The sequence below is a fragment of the Dromiciops gliroides genome, chromosome 6 (genome assembly GCF_019393635.1).
Source record: "Dromiciops gliroides isolate mDroGli1 chromosome 6, mDroGli1.pri, whole genome shotgun sequence".
Classification (NCBI taxonomy): domain Eukaryota; kingdom Metazoa; phylum Chordata; class Mammalia; order Microbiotheria; family Microbiotheriidae; genus Dromiciops; species Dromiciops gliroides.
In genome coordinates this window covers 70,109,345-70,131,058 of record NC_057866.1, presented here as the reverse complement: position 1 = coordinate 70,131,058, position 21,714 = coordinate 70,109,345, and the positions used below count along the sequence as shown (strand labels likewise).

The following is a 21,714-nucleotide window of genomic DNA, read 5'->3' as shown; positions in this document are numbered from 1 at the left end:
AACTAGGCCTGTTCTTTCTAAGTGATATCATCCATTCCCATGGATTAAAAAAAATCATCTCTATGCAGACGAAACCCAGATATAATAAATAGCCCTCATCTTTTTCCTGAGGGCCAATTTGCCATCATTTCTACCTGGGTATCCCAATTGGAAATTATCACAAACTCAGTACTTGAAAGAGTGTGGGCACATGCACAAATAAAATAAATGAGTAAATTAAGTCATAGCTGTCCTGTGTGTCTGGGTTTCTTTCTGCCATTCTCTTGTCCATTTTCTTTTAAAGACTTCAATGACCGTCCTTTCTTCCTGGCTACCCTATTCCAGCCCTCCTTTTCCTCACATCTCCCTACCAATTAGAAAATAAAACAAAACCTTCTAACAAATACACAGTCAGGAAAAACAAATTCCTTCAATGGCTATGTCTCAATGCTACTTACATATCTTAATCACCTCTGTCAAGAAGGAAGTAGGTAGCATGTTCTGTCACAAGTCCTTGGAATTGTGGTTGGTGGTCATGGTGTTGATCAGAATTCTTCAAGACTTTAAAACTTGTTTCTCTTTACAATGTTGTTATTGTATCAATTGTTCCATTCAATTCACTTTGCATCAGTTCATACAAGTCCTTCCAGGCTTCCTCAAAACTACCTCTTTCAATATTTCTTACAGCACAATATTCCATTAATGTTGTTCTTTTATTTTCAGTTAAGTCCAACTCTTCTTGACCTCCTTTGGAGTGCTCTTGGCAAAGATACTGGAATGGCTTGCCATTTCCTTCTCCAGCTCATTTTACAGATGAGGAAACTGAGGCAAACAGGGTTAAGAGACTTGCCCAGAGTCACACTGCTATTAAGTGTATGAGGCCAAATTTGAACTCAAGAAGAGGAGTCTTTCCGACTCCAGGGCTGGCACTTTATTTATTTGGAGAAACTACATAGTAGTTTTTAGTTCTTTCCTTTAACCAAAAGAGCTACTATATTTCTGTACATCCAGAGGTTTTTCCCCATTTAAAAAAATTTTTCTTGTGATATACTGCCACCATGTCTTTGCACAAACTGTCTGTCCCCCATGTCTAGAATGCTCTTCCTCCTTACTTTTACCTCTTTTAAAATCCCTAGGGCCATCAGTTTAGGAGCCACATACTATATAAAACCTATTCTGATTTCCCCAGTTGCTAGTGCTCTTCTCCACAAATTAATCTTGCATATATACATGGTATAACTCCTCACACTCTCAGTAGAAACTACACAATTAGTACATATTTGGTAAACTGAATTTTGTATCAAAATAACATTTTGGTTTTATCTGCTTCAGTACTCATGTCTAACATTGACTATTATTTTAAGTATATTTTTATTTCATTTAATATTTTTCTGTAACGTAAAAAAATTTAACATTCGTATTTAAAAATTTTGAGTTCTAAATTCTCTCTCCCCCCTCCTCAACAAGGCAACTTGGTATCAGCTATACATGTGAAATAATGAAAAATATTTTTCCATGTTAGCCATGTTACAAAAGAAAATATAGACCAAAAAAGGGAGAAAAATAAAGTTTTAAAAGTATGCTTCGATCTTAGAGTGTATCAGTTCTCTAATGGTATCTCTCATCATGGGTCCTTTGGAATTGTCTTGGATCAGTCTCATTGTCGTGATCAGAGCAGCTGAGGCCTTTACAACTGATTATCCTTAGAGTATACTGCTGTTACTGTGGACAATGTCCTCCTGGTTCTGTTCACTTCACTTTGCATCAATTCATGTGTCTTCCCCAATTTTTCTTAAACCATCCTGCTCATCATTTCTTATAGCAAAATCGTATTCTATCACAATCACACACAACTTGTTTAGCCATTTCCCAACTGATGGGCATTCCCTTAATTTTCAATGCTTTGCCACCACAAAAAGAACTGTTACAAATATTTTTGTACAAATAGGTCCTTTTTATTCTTCTTTAAGATATAGACTAGTTCATAACTCCATCATTAACTGTATTCTTGAAAGTTTTTAGACTATCTAGGAATAAGACCGCTATTTGTAGTATACAATTTGGGGGGCATCTTATTACTTATTCCTGAATTGTGCTTTCCAATACTTTTTTGCTACTTTCACTTATGCATACCTCTGCATTGAAATAACTACATATTAAAATGTACTTATTTTTTGCAAAGTCAAAAGTGATTAATTCTGAGAATTAACTAACTCTTCATCCTCAGAAGTTGATGTAAACTCTTAACTATCTTCATGCTGGTCCTCTTGCAAATGTTTAAGTTATCATAAGATAACCTAATGTCCAATGAAATTACACTGCTTATTATATTGTCTTTGGACCCATGATAAAACCAACTTTGCCAACATTATCGACTTCTCCCAAAGAGAATCTTTGAATCATCTATTTAGCTTCATTTGTTTCACAGCAAATGTCAACATTGATATGATTCGATTCCTCTAGCAGTGTATGACCTTATTGGTTACTGGCTATAAATTTCTCACTTAAGAACACCAAAACCTAGATTCATACCCAAAGACTTTCTAAAAACTGTTTAAACCTCAATGTTCTTTTCTGTCACTATTACCACACAATTATGAGGGAGGAGGCATAACACTGAAGCCATTTTGTATTTGTTTCATTGGCTGCTATCTGGAAGAAGGCAGTTATCGGTGATGGCTTCAACAATCAGACTAAAAGTAAACAGTTAAATGCTACATGAGTCTAGAATCTTGATACTGTATCTCCTTAATGCTACCAATTATTTTAATCACCCTTTCTTGAAGCTCTTACTTATCTGCAACTTAAAACAAACTGTAGCAACAGGAAACACCAATATTCCAAGTATAGAGATGGGTTAATAGTATATGGTTTTACTGTTTTACAGACAATGTGTACCAAAAGTCTTAATGCAGTTTTAAACTCAGTTCTTCTTGGCTTTGAAGAGCCAGTATAAAAGAACAGAGAAGAATGTGATAAATGACTAATCACTTTGAGGAATGATTACCAGATCAACAAAGTGCTAGTAGTTATGGGTCAACCAACAAAACATAGCCACGAGGGACAGCTAGGTGGCGCAGTGGATAAAGCACCCGCCCTGGAGTAAGGAGGACCTGAATTCAAATCTGGCCTCAGACACTTGACACTTACTAGCTGTGTGACCCTGGGCAAGTCACTTAACCCCAACTGCTTCACCAAAAAAACCAAAAAACAAAAAAACCACAAAAAAAACCATAGCCACTTATTTAACCTCTTTGAAAAGTACTCACTGAAATGAGATCTTAGCTCTATTTCCTTAAACTTAATATAACATGTCTGACATGCCTACTGAAAAGAAATGTTAGTATGAAATGGGTAGAAGGAAAACCAAAACCAGACTGAAAAGTAATTAAATTGAAAGCTAAAAGAATTCATGAGCATGTACGGAGAGAGAGCAAAAAAAAAGTTCTCTGAATTCCCTGCTTGTGAATACAAATGGAAGCAACAAAATTCCATCGTTTTCAAAAAATCATCTTCATTATACAGGGTGTTCCAAAAGTCTTCATGCAATTTTAAGGTTTAACAGCTTTAAATGACACTAAGACTTTTGGAACAATTTATAAAAGATTAGGGTCCCTGAAATAAGCCATATTAAAAAGATACTGTACTTTATTACAATCATTGCCTTATTCTAGTCTCTTTAATAATAAACACTATCTGAGACACCTAATAAAACTAGACAAAAGAGGAGACAACTGTTCACTGAATAGGTTAATTCCCCTGGAGATGAATACTATACTGTTCAAGAGGAAAAAGTATTGCAAAGTTTTCCCTATCATTCTTGACAACAGAAATAAACTTCAAAAATGCTACTGTCCGGCTAGAAAACATCTACAGGTAAAGCATACTCCCGAAAAAGCAAAAATAATCTATACACATGTTGCTGTAGTTTTCTGAGCACAGGAACTATTTTGTTTTTGTCTTTTTGTGCTCAGTGCCTGGTATATATACGATTAATAAATGAAGTTTATCTTTTCATTCAAAAATAAGATCTTAGAAAATGGAAGCCAAGAAACATCTCAACTTTGGATTCACTTATAAATTCAACTTTGTAGAGAAGCTAGTCCCATGAGGTGAGCAAGCTATTTTTTGGTGGTTAATATGGTATTTTAGGAAGTACATTAAATATTAAGCAAATTGTTCTTTCGACATGCCAAATGATCTTCTACTTATAGTGAAGAATGAATGTACATTTTAATCCACTTAAATGACTATAAGTCATAAATGAATAAAAGCTATTGCCTTCCTTCCATGGCATCTTTAGTCTTGTTCCTAGAAATTATTAGTTAAAAAAGGCTTCTGTCTAGTGTGTGGTATTCCACACAATCTGAAAACTGTCTACCTTTCCAGCTACCCTAGCTATCCCTTAGCACATAAACTCAGGGCTCTAGCTCCAGTATAAGAATCCATGAATAACTTACTCTTTACACTTTCTGTCATTTGCTCTTGCTTCCCCCCTCCCCTTGCTGATCATCCGTCTAAAGTCTGCCCACATTTCAAGGCCCAGCTCAATCCTATCAACTCAAAAATGCCTTTTCAGATCATCACAAACCCAAGTAATCTTATTTCATTCGTCCTATGCAGCATTTAATGATTCAATTTTTGTCAAGAAGTAAAGTAAACATAAAAAGGGCCAGTAAAAAAAAAAAAATCTATACTTAGTTTTCTGAATTTGATCACGACAGATTTGTTCACTTAGATCTCTTGGGCTTGGTACTGTTAAGAGTGGCAGGTACAATACAGCAACTGGTTGGGCTAACAGTCTTAAAATAGAGAGGTCAATTTGGCTATATAAGCATTACAGAGACTCAGGCAATAGCACTCATGACTAGATGTTTTTATTCAAAAGAAAAATAAACAAAGATGGTGGTCTGTATAGAACAGCACTGCCTATTAGAATCTATGCATGTGAGAAAGGCCAACAATTTGAGGGAAATAAACAAGGTTGAGAGCATTTGAATAAGGAGCATGAGCAACAAGTAAGCAAGCATTTATTTAGCACTTTTATGTGCCAGGAATTGTGCTAATTATAGCATAAAAGGTGAGAGCTTATATTCTAATGGGAGTGCAGGGATGGGAATGGGACAACATGTAAATAACCAGGTATATACAAGAATTGTGTCTGTCTATCTAATGAAAGAATGAGAGAGAAGATAGAAAGCTACCTGAGTGGGAAAAGCAGCCAGGGAATGGAAGAGAAATCACATAACCTACAAGAGCAGCTGAAGAAGGCAGAATTTAATTTTGGTCTTGAAGGAAACTCAGGACACTAGGTTAGAGGCGAAGAGGAATGAAGGCAGACAGTACAAAGGCACTAGACTCCCTAAGTGCTAAAGGTGACCAATCCTTCTTGAAAAACTTTGAAAACGGTTCTAATATCCTATTACTTTCCTCCCTAAGTTAAAAACTATATAGACAGTGATGACCTAATAAACTATTCATTTTGTCAATTCTCTCTCTCCCACTATTTAAAAAAAAAAAAAGACAACAACCCAGAATGTAAATAACCGCCATCATTTCAGCTCTAGGAGCCCCATGCTCTGGTAACTCTCTAGAGACACACTTTGGAAAAACATAAAATATACAAATAGCAATGGAAGCTTTGTTAATTTATTCATTATTAATATCATTATATTATATTAAAATTAGCTTATTTCTGGATATGGTGGCTGCCCATACTAAATAACCTCACATACCCAAGATTCAATCTTGTGAAGTAAATAATAACACAATTTAGCATCTAATAACACAACTTGATATCTAATATAGAGCTTGATCACTGCAATTACAACTTATGACTTTAGAGGACTAAGACTGAAGCATACTTCTATATTTGTAGAGTGAGGCACATTTTTCAGACATGTCCAATGTGTTAATCTGCTTTCACTGATTATACTACTTTGTTAATGATGCCTCAATTCCCATTTTTTTGTTCCTAACCAAAGTGATCAAACATATTAATCTCACCAGGACACCCCAGAAGTTACCTTGGTGAATTTGTCCCTCCACAAATTAAACCTTTTTAAAGGTGATCAAAGATATTCCAACACATTAACTGATGTAAAGTGAAGTGAACAGAACCAGAAGAACATTGTCCACAGTAACGGCAATTTATTCTAAGGATGATCAACTGTGAAAGCCTCAGCTCCTCTGATCAAGACAATTCCAAAGGACCCATGATGAGAGATGCTATCTACCTCCAGAGAGAACTGATGCACTCCAAATATAGACTTCTTCTGCCCTTTTTTGGGGGGAGCATGGCTGGTGTGGATGTTTACTGCATGAACTCAAATGTACAATCAATATCATATTGCTTTCCTTCTCAATGAGTGAGGTAAGGGGAGGAAGGGGGGAGAAAATTTGGAACTCACAATTTTTTTTTAATGTAAAAAAAAATTTTAAGTAGGAAAAAATTGAAAATAAAACTATACTACTAAAACAATTAGAAGAGAAGCAGATCACACCTTTCCTAACTATGGGTAGGATATGTGTCAAAGGCTCATTTATTGTCATTCTGGTGAGAATGGGCCACTCCTTGTCCATCTGGTGGATGACAAAAAAAATGGAGGCTCACAGGATGGTTTTTATCTCCTCTCATCCCTAATGCAAAATGGCCCCTCCCCCTTTTCACCATTATTTCTATTACTCAAGGGTTACAATCTATGCACCCAAAACTAGCTAATTGGGAACTCAGTATTTCTTAGCCAATGGGGGAGGTGATACAGGGCCAATTCTTCCATTCCTCCTTTATATGGGCACAGCTCAGGAGCAGATCTAATTGAAACCAGCCCAGGGTTGCCCTGAATCATGTGATTTTGTTTGCAGAAGAGGGGTGTGGGGGGAGAGGAGACCTTTTTCCTCAAACAGGTCTGGAGGACTGTAATTTGAATGGTGACTTCTTGAGAAGAGACCAATCCCCATTTCCTCACAATCCCTTCTCTTTTATTTTCGACTATTGGGCTCCTCTCCTTCCATTTATTGAATACAACCTCTGCCTCTGAATTAGCCCTGGAAGGAAGGGGATAAATCTTTCCATTTCCTAAACCAGGATTCCATCCATCCCATCCAGGTGGTATCAACCCCTGAATTTTCTGCTAACAAGGAGATATATTCTTAATCAAACAAGGGACAGAGGCAAACACCAAAAAATAAAATGCTGAACTTTGATTATATGAAACTGAAAAGCTTTTGCACAAACAAAATTCATGCACCTAACAAAAGAAGGAAAGCAGCAAAACAGGGAATTTTTTAAAAAATTAAATAAAACTTCATATTAGGGTTTGGTATCCAACATATATAAACAACAGGTATGTGTATAAAATGAATATTATTTATTCATATGGAAATAAAAAGACCAAAAGCTATTTCCTAATAGGTAAGTGGTTAAAGGATATAAACAAACATTTCTCAAGGGAATAATACACTATTCAAAACAAGCCTGGGATTCCACCTTATACCAAAGATGATGAAAGATGGGAATAGTCCTTTAGAGGGGATGCAGGAAAATAAGCCTACTATACATTGTTGGTGCAGTTGTGAATTAGTACAACCATTCTGGAAAGCAATTTGGTATTATTCAAATAAGAAACTAAAAAGTTTATATCTTTTGACTCTGAGGGAATTGAGCTTATGGTTTTTGTCCCAAGGAGGTCACTGATAATAAAGGGAAAGAGGCAAACAACAAAAAATAAAATGATGAATTTTGATTATATAAAACTGAAAAACTTTTGCAGAAACAAAATTCATTCATCTAACATAAGGAAAGCAGTAAAATGGAGAATTTTATTAAATCAAACCTTTCAGATTAGGGTTTGATATCTGAGATATATATATATTACTGTTCTCTAAAGATGAATAGAGAGAAGTAGGGAGTTATGTATGGAAAGACCCAAAACAGTCAATAAGAAAATAGAAAGACGATCAGAAGTAAATGTTACAAAAAATACAAAGAAACGTGGCTCCAAAGAAGAATATGAAAAACAACCAGCTCTACTATTTGCAGGCATGGTACACTGCATCTATTTTCAGACTTTTTTGATATACCAACCAGTTTGACTGACTCCTCCTCCCCCTTTTTCCTTCTTTAAAAACACTGGTTATATGGGATGACTAACTGGAAGGGGGAAAACAGGAGGAATATTAGTGATACAAGATATCAATAAAATACTTAAAAGAGGTAACTGGATGGTTGCTGTTCTTCAGTTAAGTCCAACTCTTCATGACCCTATGGACCACCTGTCCATGAGGATTTCTTGGCAAAGATACTGAAATGGCTTGCCATTTCCTTCTCCATTTTTATGCAGGCAGGGGTTAAGTGACTTGCCCAATGTAACACAACTAGTAAGTGTCTGGGATCACATCTGAACTCCAGTCTTTCGGACTCTAGGCCCAGTTTGTGCCTTTTTGCTGCCCCAACTGGATGACTACTAAATCCCAGAGACTTCATCTTATAGTTAACAAAAAAAATAGTTCTCCAGGGTCCAAAATTTAACTTTTGTTTTAAATCTATTGAAGGTTTAATGTTAATGAATGTTTAGCAACTCAAATAGCCTCCTTTATAATATTTGAAGAAACAGTCTACTCTCTCCTAAGTTTGAGCCATTACTATAAGGAGATCCACAAAAGTTGCTCTTGGGACAACAATAATTTGCCAGGGTTCCACAGTGAAGAAAGCATTCTGCAGCAAGAGTGACACCTTGAGGGGTGGGGAGAACCAGACAAGCTGTCAAAAAGCATGAGCCTGGATAATCAAAATCAAGTGAATCATTTATGTTTCATAAAGCCAAAATCTTGATCAAGAGTTTATCCTTTCAGAAATTATTCATAAACCATCCCAACCTCCAAAATATGTTCTGAGAATTGCATTTCACAAAATCATGAATACAGTAAGAAAAATGTGTAGAGGTTGGGGACATAGTTTAGAAGTGCCAACATGAATGGATAGTTCTATTTCTACAAAATCAACTGAGTTCTGATCAGGTTAAATATTCTGTTGTCTCAAAATCCCTGAAGTTAACTGTTAATATAAAAGCTTATAGCATCTTTCTATGGCACTAAATACCACTGCACTATATAAAAACACATAATTGTTTAAAAATAACAAACCTTGTTAGCAGAATTATTTGCTGGAGTACATTATAATTACAAGTGATAAATTTAGGTGACATCACAGAACTAAAGAATTGTACTGAATTACCTAACTCAAGCTGTATTTAAGACAGAATTATGACACTGTGAGATTAAAATATTCAGTGATTCCAATTTTTCTTAATGTGGCACTAAGTTTATTATTTTGAAATAACATATTAAAATTAAACAAATGATGAATGAAATAAAAGTAAATGCTCCTCATTTCAACATGTTTAACAATGGAAAATTCAATTTCTACTCTAGTATCTGAGAGTAGGCATTATTACCGATCCTGAGGCAACGTGATGAAACTGTCTTTGAAAATCTCAAGCAAGACATTTATCTCCATGTGACGATGGGATTACTAACTGACAAACAGAAAGAAATGGTACAGGTGTAGAATAAGTAGGAACTACAAAGAGACTGGTAGACTTTTCTGAAGATCATTACATGTGACATTAGCAAGGGTAGAGATACTGAATGGAGCAGATAAGAGAAACTTAGTTTTAAAGAAGAAAAACTAGACCAAATTTGTAAATAAGTCAAATGTGTTTCCTGCTGTAGTAAAGAGAAATAAGGACTATGAGAAAGTACATATAAGTAAAGGGGGGAAAAAAGGCTCCCCCCCCAACAAATCACTATTAACAAATGACATCTATCTGGCACTTTCAAGGCTTGCAAAGCACTTCACACATCTTATCTCATTGGATCATTACCATCTGTGAGATAAGTAACATTATTATCAATCCCATTTAGCAGAGAAAGTTTAAGTGGCTTGTCCACAGTCAGATAGTCTGTGTGAATAGCTAGCCTTATAGTACTGAAAGAGACAAAAGTTAAAAAAAAATTCTCCTTTCCTCAACATGATTCACAGATAAAAGAAATCAAGTCAGCATCAACTACTCACTTGGCAACTCCTCAACAAGTTTGTTTAAAAGGCTACCTTACATTTGCTTTCTGTTTCATACTATAATAGACACATCCTTAACAATATTTTGTCTATAAGACACAACCACGGGACACTAAAATCTCACCTCTGGGTTTCTGTTTTAATAGAGTGGTATTGAAATTTTATAATAAAGAATATATTTACCAGAAGAGATCATATGTCAAAAATTGTAGGGAATGGGAAAGAGCAAAGAGATATGAATACTTACACTTTAAGATTAGTCATTTTGGATAGTTTGCAACGAAATTGCTGAAGCAAATGTGACAAATACTTTTATACTGAAAACCCAACTTATTTTAATAGAAAAAATTAAGCTTTAAGAAGTAGCTCATTAAATTTAGATTTCTAGAGATCATTTAAGAATAAATAATTCTGTCCATTAGGATAACAGCAAAGTTACATACCATTAAACTATACATTTGAAGCAGAATATGCTATTCATCTAATTTCCAAGTACATTTTAGTTTTTCATCCTAGCACTCAGTAGATTAAATGAAATAGTGGAATATGACAAGGGACTTTGATGGTACTGCAATATCTTTTCACCACACTGTGTATTAGTGATTAGAATGTAGAGTAAAAACATAATCTTGCACAATAGCTGAAATTCAATGTAGACAAATTCCTAACTATATATTACATTGAAAGTTTCCATAGTGAGCAGAGAGCCCAGTACATAAATGCCTATGGGCTGATGAAATCTACCTGGTCAAGGAGGGCAATTAGCATTATTAGCAGATAAAAGAAAGTTCCATTCAAGAAATCGGATGCCTCCACTAGTCATCTATTTTACATTTTAATTTCTAGAAATAAATAACTTTTTCTTGGTAGGCTCCTAAGTGGGAGAAGATCCCTGTAATGGAAGTTTACCATTGAAAATAAGAGTGACAGCACTTACTTGAGAATAGTTTTTGCACTACTGCAGTCTTCAAATCGAATGGAGTACCCAACTTCTTGGCCCAACATCACATCCATTTCATCAGCAACTCTCTGAGCCACACTCATTGCAGCAACTCTTCTGGGCTGTGTGCAGGCCACTCCTCTCTTGGGTCCTGGTAAGGAGCGCATGTACTCAACACACCACTGAGGAATCTATCAAAAACATTTCAGGTTTGCATCAAAATACTGGTTCATTTCACACAAACAGTAAATGAAATTTAATAAAAGTATTTTACTTTAACATTTTAAAACAGCACTTAATCATGTCACAAGAGTATGGTTTTAAATAAAGATGAAAGATAACATGGGGGTATCAATCCTCTTTCAATTTAATAACTTAATTCAATGAACCATTATTTTGTGTCTAATGTGCGAAAGGCACAAAAGTTACCAATGTACATCTGGTCTACAGCTTCTTGTTATTCTCATTCAGCTTACAACATAATGGAAATTATGTCCCTGAAGATTTAAACCCAAAATTATGCAACAGAACACCCTTCCACCCAGCCAGCATAGCCTGCTTTTTCTCCAGAATAACCCTGCTGCCGCCAGCAGGGAAGAGGACTGCTTCAAGAAACACAACTTGTGCTCTACATCTAGTCAAGAGCACTTTAAGTGTTATACCTGCTTCAGACAGGGTCTAGAATTGGAGCTACAGAAGAATACAATTAAGGTGATAAAAATACAAGAGAATGACAGTGAGCAGACTCTACTAACAATAAGAGGGAGCCACAAAGTTAAGTGGCTTGATTAGAAAAGTAACATAATGATGGATAACCACAGGAACTAATGGCTAAATCTCTATTAAAGCTTGTAAGAATCTACACTTCCTAACACCCCAATTTTACAGAATTCCATACATAACACTGTAAGAAATTAATGTAGACAATCCAGAATTACTAAGTGCCGCATGCAGAAACTATTTAAAAATCTTTATGCTCTCAAAGCAATCCTTTGGTAACACAGCTAATAGTCACTTCCTCAAAAGACTCCCCAAACTATAGACTGAATCTTCCTTTTAGATGGTTTTCCAACTCTTCTATGCATTCTACAAAAATAAAAAACCATTTAGAAACAAAACCAGAAAAGTTCTATGTGAGGCAGGAGAGGAAGGGAAAGGGTAGAAGAGAAGAAAAAGATAATGCAGATAAGGCTAAATTTCCTCGTGTGCAATTCCTAAAATAAAAATCTTGGTTCTGTCTTGTAGTTCAATGTCTTGTTCATCCACCTGTTGGGAACCACTATCTCAGCATTCTTCAAACAAAATCCTCTCTCCTTTGGGTCCATGTCAAGCTCGTCTGCCACACTTGTGACTTGCCTTCAGTCTGACTCCAGGAAGGGACCTTGAAATCACATAGTTCAGTTCCCTCAACTGAAAGACAATTAGGAAACCGAGGAAATGATTCCTCAAAGTTACTGGCTACTTCGTACCAAGCTAGAACTAGAACTTAAGCTTCTAGTTCAATCATCTTTCCACCAAAATACCTTACCTCTCTGCTCACCACACTACTTTTAAATACTAAGTAAACCTAAGCTTTGTTACTGTTATGGCATAAACAGTAGCAGTTCCTTGCCCATATCTGAAAAAAAGACAAAAAAACCTCCCTTTCCCTAAATACCTTGAGTCTATCCAATGTGCATCATTTTGGCGAAAGGTAAAGTGTGGAAGGAAAACTAGAGATGGTGGTGGCAGCCAAAAACAAAAACCATCCTGACATCGCTAGCTTCTCTCTTCTCAGTAAGCCATGGGGACTGTTTTAGTGCCAAGAACTTCCTTTTCAAGAGATAGGTAGGATGCAGGAGAACAATGTATTTTAAAAGACTCAAGAGAAACCTAATGAAAGAAACAAATGTGCCGTGAATGTATGTAGCCTCTCCTATTAAGAAAAAGGTGAGGGGCTTAGGGGTGGGGTGGGGGATGGTGGAGATTCCCTAGGAGAAAACAATACAAAAATATAATCATGTAGAACACTACCAAAAGAAAAACAGATGAACTAGATAATGCCCACTTATATACCATATTGGGCACACAGAACAACCACTACTATTCTAAATAGGGGTGAGACTAAATGAGTTTACATCTAGATTATAAAACCATTCTAAGATTTTTCTCAAGCTTAGCCCCTCTGGAGTTCACTTTGGGGTACTGGAGGAAGATGGTAGGTAGTGTCTGAAATGAAATGGTAAAGATGGCCGACTGACAGAGCACATACATAAAGAGAAAGCAAGTTTGAAAGACTGCCAAAACAGACCCATTGGCTGAGTCACTTTTGACCTAAACCTTTGACTACATAACTTCTCATTTGAGCTCCTCTCTTACATCCTTAACTAAAACTACAAATTTACAGAGAAAATACAAAGCTAAATGCAATGTCTAGTTTACTTTTTCTTCTTTCTTTTCCTCGAGTAGTTAATAACTATTCAAACAAATTTCTTAATGAGCATCAATTAATATGAGGGATAAGAGCAGGTAGACCAGACAATATGCACACTCCCAAATAAACTTATTAAAGCTGATGAAAATTCTAGCATATTAACACTGTAAACCTGAAGCAGTCCCTAACTTTCAATCACTATTTGCAAATGTATCCCTCAAAAAAATCAATAACCAAGAAGTCTATTCCAATTTGGTGAGTGATATTGTACATATGAGAAAATTAAGACGAGAGGTGACATATTTAAGGTCACAGTGTATTAAGTGGCAGAGCTAGGATTCAAACCCCAGGTCATTTGCCTCCAAACCAATGCTTTTTCTATTTCATTACAATGTCTCTCACTAAGGTTCTTCCCAACAAAGTTGTATTCTTCCCCTATAGGCTCATGGACATTAAGTGTGCCCCACGACACTCCTTACTCCATGCAAATATAACTGAGGGCAGTTTTCCTGCCACTAGAGTGTAATAACCAACCTGTCTCCACAAACTGCTCTATAAGCACTCCCCAAGGAATTCTACAACAAATGAACAAAGGGAGGGATTAGGGTATATAAGTGTTTTAAACATTAATGAATCAAAAAAACATGGACATCATGAACAGAAATGGATGCCCCACGAACAAAGACAGAAAGGTCCTGTATAAATAAAAGCATGCATAACGACTTTAGTGGTATCAAAAAACTGGAAACAAGTAAGTACACATCAACTGGGAGAATGGTTAAACAAAATATGGTATGTGAACATAATGGAATTTTACTGTGTCACAAAAATAACAAATAAAGAATTCAGAATATGAAAAGACTTACAAATTGAAGTAAGCAGAAACAGGAGAAAAATAGCTATTAAAACTACATGATTGGGGCAGCTAGGTGTCGCAGTGGATAGAGCACTGGCCCTGGAGTGAGGAGTACCTGAGTTCAAATCTGGCCTCAGATGCTTAACACTTACTAGCTGTGTGACCCTGGGCAAGTCACTTAACCCCAATTGCCTCACTAAAAACAAACAAACAAAAAACACTACATGATTATGAACAGGGTGGGAGGTATGAAACACCCCAACAACTAAAAAAAGCCAAATGTTGATAGTGATGACCAGTCCTGGCCCTAGAAAAGAGATGAGTAAGTACCTCCTGTGCTTTTTGGTAGAGATGGGAAGAGACCATTGGTCATTATGCTGCATACACTATCAACTTAGTCACAGTGTTGGCTGGTTTTGTTTAACTGTTACAAGGGAAGATTGAAGAGATATCTAAAATTTAATCTCTCTCTCTCTCTCTCTCTCTCTCTCTCTCTCTCTCTCTCTCTCTCTCTCTCTCACACACACACACACACACACACACACAATGAATCATCACAATGTGAAAACTCACCTGTGTTGTTTTACCAGAACCGGTCTCACCAACTAGTACAAAGGACTGATGCCTAACCAGAATATCTGTAAACCTATCCTTATATTCCCAAACAGGGAGTTGAAGCCGCTTCTTTAGAATGTCATAGTAACGAGGGGTGTGGGGTAGATTAGTGAATGGATTAATACACTGTGGTAGTGATGTGTGCCCTGCATGTCCTGTGTGTGTTGAATGAGCAGAATGTGTTGAATGTGTCGAGTGTGTTGAGTGTGTTGAGTGTGCTGAATGCGATGCTTTTAAAGGTGGTAATCCAGCACTAATGAGCATAGCATTAGTAGAGGCACGCAATTCCTTTTCCTTCTCTTTTTCTCTTTCTCGCTCTCTATCTCCCCTGTCACGTTCTCTGTCACGATCTTTGGAACGATCTTCACGATCCCGGTCCCGATCTCGATCCTTCCTAAAAATAAAATTAAGAAATCAGATTTTGCTAAATTAAGGTAATATATTTAAACATTTCCATTCAGCAAAAAAAAAAAAAAAAGGGAAGGAAGCCTTCAATATAGTACTTCTTCAAAGTGAGTTCCATGGATCCCCAAGAATATAAAGTGCCTAGTTGTTGAAAGCAGGTTAAGAAATTTCAGTTAAGAATCCCTCAAAAAAATCAATAACCAAGAAGTCTATTCCAATTTGGTGAGTGATATTGTACATATGAGAAAATTAAGATGAGAGGTGACATATTTAAGGTCACAGTGTATTAAGTGGCAGAGCTAGGATTCAAACCCAGAATAATGGAACTATGTTCCCCAGTGCTATGGAATGGGCTACTATTTCTTAGACTATCAATCAGGATTAAGTTGCCAACTGTATGCCAGGCACTATGCTACAAAAACAACAAATGAAACATTCCCTGTTTGTGAAGAGTTTACATTCTATGCTAGATGCTGCAGATACAAATACATGAAACATTAGCAAGATAAGGACATACATATATAGGTAGATACAGAATAAATATTAAAGAGAATACAAATAAATACAAAGTAGTTGAACCCAAAGTTATTTGAGAGGGAGGCACTAGAGATTAAGGGGATCAGAAAAGGTTTCAGGAAGAAGGCAGCCATTGAACTACGTCTTGAAGAGATTCTATGAGGCAAAAGTGGGTACATTCAGGGGACGGGGCGGGGGTGCTACTGGTACAAAAGGAAAGAGATGGAGCATTATATGATAGGCAAAATACTTTATCATCTCATTTGAGCCTCACAACAGTCTCATCAAGTAGGATAGCTATCCCTTTTTTACAAATGAGAAAATGGAGCAGGTGCAGGATTTGATCCCAGATCTACCTGATCACCAAGTTCAGTGCTCTACACCTTGGATTTTTAAGATATGGTCCTTGCTCTTATGGAAGCTATAGTGGAAGGATATGGCATAGAACTCTTTCCAGATTCTCCATTTGAGGAGGTAGTGCCCAGGCCAACCACCTCTTCATTTTCTACTCAAAAATGGGAACTTTCTTCTCTAATTTCATTATGCTCAACCTCCTTCTACCCTTCTTTCAGCTTCCACAAAGCTTGAGTTATCTTCCATCATTAGACTGTAAACAGTTAACTGTAACAGTTGCCTTTCTTTTTATGTCCAGCAATTAGCACAAATGCCTGGCACATAAAAATACACGTCCAGTGACTGACTGACATTTCAAATACACAAATATGGAAAAATCATGAAGTGAAAAATATAATTTTTAAACAAAAGTTGAATAGGTCTGAGCATATCAAGCTTCCACCTAATAATACTAGGATAAAATACAACTTCTGTTTGGCACTGAAAGCCCTTAACAAATTGCCTCCAATCTACTTTCTAGCCTGTATACATTACTTTACATAGTTTAAAGTCTAGTCACAGGTTGTCTTCCATGCCTGGAATGTACTCCTGCCTCTTGGCTTTCCTTCAAAGCTTGGCTGAAATGTCACCTCTTACAGGAGGGTTTTCCTGATCTCTCCAGCTGCTGGTCCTCTTCCTCCCCCCAATTACCTAGTATTTATTTTGTATATATTCTAAATACACTTACAGGAATAAATGCTGTCTCTTAATTGAATGTAACCTCTTTGCTTAAAGAGGACTTTTGTCTTCAGCAACCAGCATAGTGCCTGGCACATAGGAGGTGCTCAACAAATGTTCACTGATAAACAGGAAAACGGGACGAGGAGGCATATATACAGTTTAACAACTGTCCTACACTAGACAAAATATGAAGATTCTAAAATTCAACCAATACAGCTTGAAGTTTAAGGATCATGCCACATAAAATGTAGACACAGAAAGTCTTTGAGAACTTCTCCTAGCTGAGTTATGGTGGTCCTTAAGCAACAAAGATAGGTTGGCAAAAGTTCCCAAAACTCATGGTCAGCTAGTATGGCCTTCAAAAACCCTGAAATAACTTCCAAACACAAGGAGGCAAAAGAATTAGACTTCAGTGAAGTCTACGTTGGAATTCCAGCTCTTGAGCAATATGCAACTTTTGCTGTTTTTGTTTAGTCATTTCAGTCTTGTCTGACTCTTCCTGACCTCATATTTAGGTTGTTCTTGTCAATGATACTTGAGTGATTTGCCATTGCCTTCTTCAGCTCATTTTACAGATGAAGAACTGAAGCAAACAGGTTAAGTGACTTGCCCTGGGTTACCACAGCTAGGAAGTGTTTGAGGCTGGATTTGAGCACCAGGTATTCTGCACTCCAGGCCCCCATGCTCTATCCACTGCACCACCTAGCCACCCATATGCAACTTTGGGCACCTTAAAATCCATGAACATTTTGGGGGGGGGGGGATGGAGATAATGAATACTAGCTGTATTGCACCAGGTGGTTGTGATCTCTATGTATAATAAACAGCAATATTTAGATAAGCATGGTATTATTATTAACACATTCAGATGGCTTCTTATAGTCAAAATGCTTCTTTATGAACTGGAAATAGTTCTCCAAAAGTAAGTTAAGTTCTCACTGGCAGAGATGACCTGTGGAACCTTAAACTGTCCCTTTGGATTTTCATTTACACCAACCAACCTAAAAGAACTAGAATCATAATTCAGTTTCCTGCTTCAGTTCACCCCCAGATCTCCCTGCTACTAATTCGTGAAATTCATTCAATGGGAGTGAGAGCCTTTAATTCCACAACATAAAATAAAAGCTACAAAACCCAAGGTGTAGAGCACTGAACTTGGTGATCAGGTAGACCTGGGATCAAATCCTGCACCTGCTCCATTTTCTCATTTGTAAAAAAAGGGATAGCTATCCTACTTGATGAGACTGTTGTGAGGCTCAAATGAGATGACAGAGAAAGTATTTGCAAACTTTAAAGTATGACAGAAATATTAAGTATCATTAATGCTATTATGTTTATAAAAGCCTCTGGACCAGTACAGTGAGTTAGCACTGCCTTCATGGTCTGTTTCTGAGAAGCCAGCAGCTAATTTTGGTAACTCTTCTGCCAGTGAAGCCCTTTTAAAACAAAGTATCATTTTACCATCATCTCACTAGTCTTTTGCTCCTTCCCATCATTATTCTACTAAATTGCCTTATTATTCCCTTTTCACTCCTCATTTTATAGGCACAGGCCCTATTTTAGTGTAGGCTATATGTATGACCAATGATACAGATCAAAACCCCTCACTACAAATCTTGTGAAATTCCTGTCCACACATTTCCATAAACACTTTTTCCAATTATAAATGTTCCTTGACTATTTGATAGCATTGTCATTAATTAGCTCCTGGAAAGCAAGGATGTTATGCCAAACAATGTTATAGGGAACAATGTGTTAAATTGATACTGGGTAGACTTAGACTATATTACTCCAAAATGATACTGGTCAAGTAACTTTGAAGCATATCATATACTTATATTAGTCTTAATAAGTCTTTGTAATGGGCCACGAGTAGAATCTGATAAAGGCCATACGATAGAGTGATCAATTAGAAGAAGGCCCCAGTTTAAAGCTTGCCCTACACCTACCATTTACTAGATGTGAATTTAAGTGAAGTCATTTAACATCCCTCAAGCTTAGTTTCTTCATCTGTAAAATGGGGATAATATTTGTACTGCTTTTCTAACAGGGTAAATTTGAACTACTTAAAGACCTATGTATAGTGGTCAACTATAAAATTAAATAGGCTCCAATTAATAAGCTTTCCGGAAACTCAATTCTCACCCACATTAATGAAGGTTAATTACTCGCAAGGAAAATCAAAATCTAACCCATCTAAATGAGGCCTCAGCTCTATTTCCCTATGGTAGGCAAACCTGTAATAAGATATGGGGGTCTCAGGCCTGAATTAGCTGAACTACCAGGCAGTTTGAGGGAGGAGGGTTAGATGTGGAAGGTCAAATGAACAAGCAGCCGTACACAGCTGGAATGAATGGAAAGGCACACAGAATTCGCCTTTATGCATTGCTAGCTGGGCTGAGGATGAGATTACATTCTTGTCAATTGGCAGTAAATAACTTTTTGTGGGTCCCTGGCTTTGAACCAGCTAGACAATCCTAGTACAGAGGCTGAAATGAGTTTAGTTGTATATATTATCAGAAAGTAAGAGTGTTTTTTTTTTCTTCTGCCATAACTAAGGTGTTCAAAAATTCTACATGGGGGAGATACCACCCCCCTCGACACACCACTAAAAGACAGTCATTTTTGAAAGCAAAATGAATTATCTATACCAGTACTCAGTCTACAAAGTGGTATAACACCAGAGTAGTAATATAAGGTGAACATAAAATCACATCCCATAATTTACACAAGACTGCCAAAAGGAAGACCCTGGTCATCTATGTCATTCATGTCCTACCATTTTCAAGTTGCTCTTCCCTTACTATGCCTGACTAGCCTGATATCCAACTCGGAATCAAGCAGATTAACATGAGGAAAGTGTTTTTGTGATCCTTTAAAATGCAAATTAGAAATACTTTAAAACTAAATTTTACTAGCAAGCCTAAGAACTAAGATGCATTTGTTACTAAAGTCTAAATAGCCAAATGCAGACTTTTGAGTTCTAGCAGATTGCAAAAGTAGATAATAACAATCCACATGTACATAGCACTTTAAGGTTTACAAATCTATCAGATTCTAGCAGAAAGGGACCATAAACATCTTTGAGCCTGACTCCCCAAGGTCACATAGCAAGTTACTGAAAAGCCATTAACAGGGTCCTGATCTCTGGACTCCTAGTCCAGTGCTCATTCCACATTCATAAAGTATTTACTAATAAGTTCCTACTATGTATATAGTCTAAGGTCATTAATTCACAAAGTAGAAATTATATGATAAAGTCCCTGTTCTCCACTGAGGTTACAATATGCTTGGGGGAATAAGATATATACATAGTTCTGGAAGAATTCTAGCAACATGCTTTTATAATGTAAAGAATTAATTGTTATTTGAGGTTTTTATGCCTCGGCCCTGGGGCTCCACCCACTGGTTGTAGCCATTGCCAGGACTCTGGTACTTCACATCAACACCACTCTCCGAGGCCTACATGGGCCAGGCAAAATTATGATTGGAAGCCTTGTGAGGGCAGTCATGTGATTGTCAGAGTGGCCATCCCATTGGCTGGGGCGGTGTGGGGGTGTTTCTAGGTGTTGGGGGGAGGAGAATTGGGCATTCTAGGTGGAAGCTGGAAAGCGACAGGCGTTCTGCTGCGTATTTTCAACTGATTCCTGGGCGGTGGTATTTTTTCAGGTATTATAATTTCCCTTTCCCCATTTTATTTCCTTTCCCTTGATCCTACTGATCCTGTTTGTGGGTTTTTTTTTTTTAAGTTCGTTCTTGTTAAAATAAATCTTGTTCAGGGCAGCTAGGTGGCCCAGTGGATAAGGCACCGGCCTTGGATTCAGGAGTTCCTGAGTTCAAATCTGGCCTCAGATACTTGACACTTACTAGCTGCATGACTGTGGGCAAGTCACTTAACCCCCATTGCCCCACAAAATAAATAAGTAAGTAAGTAAGTAAGTTAGTAAGTCTATCTTGTTCTGTTTTGAGGGAGGCTGCAGGTCTCCTTCCTTGCCCCAATATTGCGGGGCAAGCCGTTTAGCTAGCACTCCCCAATTAAAAATTGGTCCCCACAATATCAAAGCTCATTATGTGAAAATGAAATCATATAGATGGCACAGGACTATATTTCAAAACAAGGCAAGTTTCAGTAGAGAAAATACTGAATTAAATATTGAAACTACATGAAATGTACCAGGGCTAGAGGAAAGTGGTAAAAGTCCAACCTGTTCTAGGGCAGAGTACTGAAAGAAGCTTAAGGAATAAATGTGAGACTACTGGAAATAAACCACAGCAGCCAGATATGGCAGCATCCAACAATGGGATAAGGGGATAGAGACCTTCAGAAGTCATATTCAGATATTGTTCCTCGCTTCCCTTCATCCCCATCAAATTTAGCTACTACACAGTACAAGTGTGATCTCAGGATGCTATCTGGTCTCTCTGAACAGACATGTCTATGCTTATGATTCCTTTTTAAGAGATTAAATATTTCATTCTGCAAATAAAGGCAGAAAGGCTTAAAATCTAAAAGTAAGTTTAAATGTATGTACTCTTGCGTTATCACTTAACCTAGGACATTGTTTCCTAATTCCAACTACAGTAAAGACTGACAAAATAATTTAAGTCTCTACCTTTGATGAGTCTTCCTTAGGAGAGTCTAGGTAAAATGAACTAAGAAATCAATCACTGAGCATTTATTAAGTGCCTACTATCTCCTAAGAATTGTACTAAGTGCTACGGATAAAAAGAAAGGCAAACAAGTCCCTTCTCTCAAACTGCTTATGGAGGAGACAATATGCAAACAAAATAGGACTTTAGCTGAGACGTAAAACTAGGAGGCAGAGATGAAAAGGCAA

General features: G+C 36.9%; 1 protein-coding gene across 1 annotated transcript in view; it reads right to left on the bottom strand.

The window, feature by feature from the left end:
* The window catches only part of DHX15 (DEAH-box helicase 15), a 71,364-nt gene that overhangs the window by 39,511 nt on the left and 10,139 nt on the right, over window positions 1-21,714 (bottom strand). The window contains exons 2-3 of the mRNA XM_043970085.1: window positions 14,840-15,275; window positions 10,995-11,188 (exon numbers count right to left, since the gene is read on the bottom strand). Of these exons, the coding sequence (XP_043826020.1) occupies window positions 10,995-11,188; window positions 14,840-15,275 (630 nt within the window). The remainder of the gene's footprint in view (window positions 1-10,994; window positions 11,189-14,839; window positions 15,276-21,714) is intronic.